We start from the raw sequence: 7,225 nt of genomic DNA on the forward strand, positions 1-7,225 counted from the left end.
TCAGTGTAGAAGAACTGCTGAACATTTTGATCTTATATTGTCAAGAATATTCAGTTCCTGTTTGCCAGGTTCTCTGTCTTACCTCCTCATCTTGTCTATGATGAATCACATTCCCATGGCAACAAAATATGTCCTTGGACAAGGACTAAAGAACCATAATAAATGGTTTAACTACTATCATAGCAATGCAGGCTAAGCATAGAACACTGAGTGTGAAGTCCAACCAGTGATTATTCCAGTTTGGACTATGTGTTCTGTAGAGAAGTGATTCTCAAACTTCACCATACATTCTTTAGAATTAATCATCTCAGGAATCTTTTTAAACAGGGAAAGCTGATACAGTAGCTGGAGTGGGACCTAAGTCTGTGCATTTCTAACAATCTGCAATGTGATGTTAGTGCTCATTATCCCCAGGTCACATTTTCAGGAGCCAGTACTTTGAACCATCTCCATTCACAGGCAATATTTAGAAATGAATACATTTATGTCTACGGCCATACCACCCTGAACGCGCCCGATCTTGTCTGATCTTGGAAGCTAAGCAGGGTTGGGCCTGGTTAGTACTTGGATGGGAGAAATGAATACATTTGTGAAGGAAGTACTATTGTGGATAGTAACACTAATGGACATGCCACCTCTGATATGAACTAGCTGTGTGACCATGAGCACACATTTTTATCTCTTTATGTCTCTGTGTTCTCATCTATGAAAAGGTGAATTTGGCCTGCATGATCTTTCAGATCACTTTGGATTGTAAAATTCTATGAATATCTAATGTAAAAAAATACTTTAGAATCCAGGATTGTTTGAGGAATAATCAACCCAATAATATAAAGAAAGGGAGGGAAGAGAGAAAACTATTCTGACTGTTTTGTATGTCTTCTTAATTCCAAATCCTCTATGTGTTCTAAGGTAATGCATTTCTTCTGAATGTGCAGACCTTTGACATTCTCTGTAAAGAAGAGGCAACATTGAATGACGGACAATTTTTGACATCTATCCAACTCAACTCTCAGAATCTTCACAGTTAAGGAATTCTTCACAGTTAAGAACTTTGGCCACTTGCTCATGACACGGCCTCTCTGATTATGGACAAAACTCACTATCAATTTTTTGATCTCTAATATTGCTACCCCATTCCCCTGAGTCCCACCTGATTCCAATACAAATAATGGATAAGTACACAGAATCAGCACCTACCTTGCAGGTAGAGCCTTCCTTTCTTCAGGGTGAGAATCTGAATCAGCAACCACAAATACAGTGTCTGACAAAGGAGAATCTTGACTTTGGAGACCAGGTCATGCCTACTTTGGCCACACCCATGATGCCTGTACCCTGCTTACTTGAGCACTTTGCCCAGTTTCATGGTGACCCTGCCAGTCTCTCAAGGTTTCTTGCTCAGATAACTACCTACTTGAATGCTCTTAAGAAGAATAATCCTGCAGATGATGACCAAGTCAAGCTCATTTTTGACTATATATCTCAGCAGATAGAGAACTGTAGGATCACATCTGGACCAAACCAAAATGCTATGCTGAAACAATATGAGAACTTTGTTTTTGAGTTCCAACAGTCATTTGGTAAACCTAAAAAACAAGAACTGAACCCTCTGCTGAATGCTCAAGTTGTCAAAGGGAATGCCTGTTCTCAGCAGGCCACCACTACACCACACCTCCTAGCCTCAAATCCAAGCTCTAATGAAGCTGACCAGAGTGATCTGTTCCAAGAGGGACTGCCTGTTCCCATGTTGGTTGAAGAAAGTGTCACTGATATGGACAACCTCCCAGATCTCATCACTCAGTGCATTCAGCTGGAAAAGGAACGTAATCACAGACCAGAGATCCTACAGTCACAGACTCAGCAACCTGTGTTGGCTTCTTCGATCCACCATGAAGCCCTCTCTTGCTCTTTAATTCCATCAACCAAGGAAGAGCCTATACAGCTGAGAGTAGGCCAGCTGCCTCTCACCCCAGCCAAACGTGCCCGCCAACAAGACACTCAGTTGTGTCTCTACTGCAGCCAGTCTGGTCATTTCACAAGAGATTGCCTTGCCAAACGTTCTCGAGCCCCAGCAAGGACAAATAACCCACCTTTCCAGTAAGAAAGGCCCAGGAAGATCATTTTGCAAGCTTAGTATCGCTCTCACCCCCAGCCTTACTGACTTATATCCTGCATTAACTTTCAAAATACTAATTAGGAACTGTGTTACCACTTTATGACTGTGAATTTGTGCTTCTGAGAATTTAAGCAACCAGATCTTGCTCACTGAGAATTGATACCTCACCAAACCTAACCAATGATGATTGCCATTTATAGGACTTTCTGCAGTTGGGACCAGTTCTGCAAGAATATTGAAAGTTTGTAGACAAAACTTTGCCCAGTCTGAATCACTGGAAAACCCATATACATCTGAAAGTGCATCTGAAAGTGCATCAATGGATGATAACTGGTTGTTTGCTGACCTAAATCTTTCATTTTGTGTGCCTGGAATTAAGCCCAACTTTTTACCCACACTTATTGGTCTGCATTCTAATTCCTTTATGTTTTCGGACCTTTGGCTAAAATTCTAACTGCATTCTCATATTTTGCTGCTATTCTCCTCATGGAGGCTAGATCCTGCTTATCCACTGATGAAGTATGGTCTGGTTTCCACACAAACTAACCCTCCTAAAACAGCAGCCCTTCTACTCTTCCTTAATGCTGTGTGTTTTGTTGGCATTTAAAGACCTCTACTTTCCCAACAAATTGAACCTCTTAAATATTGGTAAACCAGATTGTATAGCCATTTAAGCACTTTCTTTGGAATTGGTTGAAGGCTAGAACTTCTTACAGGTACTTATACTTAGTCAAAACTCTATATGTTACTTCCCCATAACTCTATACGTGAGGTTCCAATATGTTCCATAACCAAGTCAAAATGGTGGAGGATAATGATGACCTCTGAAAGGTATTTAGTGGTAGTTGGGGAAGATGTCTCATTATTAATTCCTATGTCTGCAGCATGTCCTTGCTGTCTTACATAGAAAACTTAGTGAAATAAAGTCTCCACTAAAGACTGAGAGGCTCCATGATAGTTCTTCTCTCTAAGGAGCCTCAGTGTGGCTAGCATCTAGTATCACTGCACATTGGTATTGATCTGCATTCCTGTGGATCGCTCTGGAACTCTTATCTACTTGAGGATACAGAAAGCAAAGAATAGCTGACAACTGCTGAATCATCTCATCTGAAAATTTTTAAGGGAACTTATAGTAATATAGTATCTGCACAAAATTCAAGAATTGGTGTTTTGATTGTGTTGCATTCTTGGCACATACTAATTTTATGTGCAGATCCCTGATTATTCTGAGCACGCATAGTGGTATGCTGAAAAGACAAAACTGTAAAATTTTTTAAGTGTGAAGTTATGATCAGTGCCTTCTAGTAATGACCATCCCTCAGTTCCTTGATTCTTGATGCTGATATGTCCCATAATATAAGTGATGAAAAGCTCAATAATTCCATAGACCCTAGCATCCATAGAGATCTCTGAGAAGTGTCATTGTAATTTGGCCTTGTCCCTAGAGAGTTTTGCTGAGTTTTCAATAGTTAAATCCAACCAATATTTAATATCTCATCCTACAGCACAAATGAACATTTTCACACATCAGTGCCTCACTAACATTGTACCAACACTTAATTGCCTTTACAAGGGTTCTCCTTCATTAGGTACTTACTCTATTCCATATCAGTCTGTAAGTTCCCATAGCGAGGAGACCTGAATGCCCATATTCCAGTGCTATCAACAAATTCCCAGCTGCAGTAATTCAGTAGTATGAGTATCAGGTAAACTGAACTTTTAATGACTCTTAGTTTACTCTGACAGCATTCAAATTTCTCTCCACAAACTCTATAATAACATACTAACCCAGTGGCTTCCTATCACTTTCCTTACAAAATCCAATATAGTTCTTCAAAGCTGATAAGAACATTTAATTCACTTGATCACCAATCTGTTTCCTATCTTAGGACCACAATTTATCATTGTGGCCTCTCTTACACAAATGCATCACCTTCTTTCCTCTTTTGACCTTCATTTGAAGAAAATTCCCTTAATATCAAAACGCCTCAGAGTTCAGAGCCTTTTAGAATAATGTAATCAATGCAGGACTATGAATTTCAGTTTATTTCCCACCTCAAAGGACTCTTGTTGAGGTTATCCTAATCAATAACCTCTTGTAAGTCATCTACAATTCAAGAGCTGAAGTGGGCCTATGAAGGGCATGTGGGATAATGTTTTTGCTGCCCTCTGGCTAACAACCATTTTATCACTTCAAAATTTTGTTATACTGACACCACCCACTATATCATCCACTTCAGCTTGAACTAACTTCTCTAAGAGTGAAAATATTGAGAATCCAGAGGACAGATGATATGAACCTACTAAAGGATGTGTTTTATAACTGCAAAGACTAGAAGAACCCCTAACTCCAGTCAGGGTTGTGGTTTATGGAAGCAGTTCTTCTATAGAACTTATACCACCAAGAAAGAGAGAATTTAATTATTTTATGATGTCTGAAAAAGGAATTATTAATAGGAATATAATCTACATTCAGTCTGGACAGTGAGGCACTCAAAAAACATAGGCAATCAGTAATTTTTTAGGTTCAGATGTTGCCCAGAAAACCAATTTGTTAGATTCCCCTCTCTTTACCCCAATCCCTGCAGTGTGGTGGAGGCATCAAGCCACCACAATTTGTGATATTAGCCATTACTGTCTTCTAACTCCTTTGCTCTGGATCCATGCTTTCCAAGTAATCTGGTTGTAATCACATTCTTGTAAACACTTTTTTTAAGGAAAGAAAATATGCTAACCACCTGGCAAGAATGTTCTACCCTATCTATCAGTTCGTTCTCATTATAAGTGAATAAATCAGTGTTTGGCTAACACTTCATTTTCTTGTGGGTTTTAATAGCATCAGTCTTCTTGATCCCACTCACATCTGAGTACAATGGGGAAAAAGATTCTCACTCTGCAGTCAGCATCACAATATAAATCACCATGAGTCCTCTGAAGACTGGCTTTCCTAGAATCCTGAACTCAACATCAGTCAGCTTAGTTTCCTTGTTTATCTCTCTCATTCACTCCCCACACTTACCTCCACTCATACCAAGAAGCGTGGGTATTAGACAAGTGCCTTTTATTATTCTGCATAGTTAAGTCTGTCAGAATGTACTACCATGAATGAAGACATAATACATGACTATAGACCTGAAACTGTTGAAAATCACCTTTGGAGTGGGATGAGTATGTGACTGGGCTCACTCTTGCCACTTCTAATTTGTCCAGATGACAACATGTGATTTTGGCATTGCCTTCACTTGTATCCATGCTGCTAGAGTAAATACTATCTTTCTCTGGGCTCAGAAATATCATTTTTACCCAATGCCATCTTGCATATAACCACAATACTTACCTGTGACACAAAGTAGAGCATTTAGAATCTGAAGAATCTCCACAAACATCTTGGCAAAATAAACAGCTCACAGTCTTAGAAGGGTTCTAGGAACTTGTGTCACATCTGTAATGATCTTTACATTTGGGAGCCTATTTCATTGCCTCTCTATGAAACTCCAGACTTCACTTGACCAAAACAATGAAAACATTCAATGGAACCTGGCATCATGGATCTTCAATGTCATCTTGGGACAAGAGTCACTGCCCTTGTTTTAGAAAGCAAAGTCCAGAAGTAAGTTACAGTATTTATGAGTAGACCTTTTTCATTGAAAGTGTTTTAATATACAGACCATACTGTCCTATTATTTATTACCATTGTAGTTTTGACTATTGATGCAGTACATCATCAATATTCTCCCTGGTATTGATTTTCATTATTAGATATCCTTGAACTTATTTACTGATAGTTGGTTCTTAGTGCTTGTCTAGCTCAATGACAAGTGTATTCCACCAGTCCTATTTGAATTGGTTACATTCCCAGTAGCCCACTGGAGGACTATGTAGAACCTCTGTATTCCTGCGCACAGGGACATAAATCTGGCTTTGCATACATCTAAGGAAAGGAAAACTAACATTTGTTAAATGTCCCCTTTATATCAGGTACTGTGCTGAATGCTTTAATTTGTTAATGATACTTATTTGAGAACTATACTATTAAATATCAGCTATCAATTTTTAGCATTTAATGGTCACCAAATTTATGAGATAGGTGTTGTAATTTCAGTTTTAAAATTATGAGGTGAATATTCAGAGCAGGTAAGTTATCCTCCCTAAATTCATGAAACTAGTACATGATGAGCTAGAATTTGAAAGCATATTTTCTGATTCCAGAGCCTCAATTTCTCAGCTAAAGAAGTGAAACTGTATGAGTCATATTCATCAAGATTAGCCTAACTAGCTCAATTTTAGTTCCCATAAGTACTCCATATATGGAGGCCATTCTAGTAGCTATTATCCCCATATCCACTACTTGAAATTCATGCTGTAGACAGCAATTCATAACAAATGGGTGTCTTCTAGGGCTTTACGATTTTACTTGTGTTTCTAATGAGTCAGGGAAAATTCCTTGAAATACTAAATAAAAACACTGTGTCTACATGATTTGATTGTGTAGTCTCTTTCTTGTTAATGAGGATTCTAACAAAGAATTCTAGAAAGTACAAATGCTTCATATTTCCATAGCTGTTCATTCAAAGCTATTGTTTTTTCTAATGAGTTTATAATGGCTCTACAATGCTAGGAGACAGTAATGGCTTTCAAATCTTCTGATGCTTATATGCCATTATCATGGGAAAATCAAGATTAAAAGAATTTGATTAATCCAAACAGCAAGTAGTTAGCCTTTTCAATTTGAGAACAGTTCCCACTGAGGGAATATCTAGCAATAGCTCATGAGGAAAAGAGAACATAGTCTTAGAACATTCTATTTAAATCAGACTTCCCCTTATGTGCATTGATTCACCTCTGAATAATCTAACGGCATTTCCATCCCCATTCAGTTGTTCCTAGGCATGAAAGGGTATGCATTTATACTGATCATCTCACATGTAAATTTAGAAGCTTCAAATAGTGACAGTCAATGAATACTTACTATGTACCAATAATGAGACAGATATATGTGTGAAATCTCCACAATAACTCCTTGAGGGAGGCTCCATTGATATGCCTGCTTCACAGGTGACCACAACCTCATAGACTTCAAGCAATTTATACAAGTTCATAGGCTAAACA

General features: G+C 38.4%; 1 protein-coding gene across 1 annotated transcript; it reads left to right on the top strand.

Annotated features, from left to right (window-relative positions):
• Positions 1 to 953: 953 nt before the first annotated feature.
• RTL4 (retrotransposon Gag like 4) lies at positions 954 to 2,356 on the top strand. Its single transcript, XM_004590253.2, has one exon. The coding sequence runs from the start codon at positions 1,172 to 1,174 to the stop codon at positions 2,099 to 2,101; it is 930 nt and encodes a 309-aa protein (XP_004590310.2). The 5' UTR covers positions 954 to 1,171; the 3' UTR covers positions 2,102 to 2,356.
• The last annotated feature ends 4,869 nt before the right edge of the window (positions 2,357 to 7,225 follow it).

Source organism: Ochotona princeps, chromosome X (assembly GCF_030435755.1).
Source record: "Ochotona princeps isolate mOchPri1 chromosome X, mOchPri1.hap1, whole genome shotgun sequence".
Lineage (NCBI taxonomy): Eukaryota > Metazoa > Chordata > Mammalia > Lagomorpha > Ochotonidae > Ochotona > Ochotona princeps.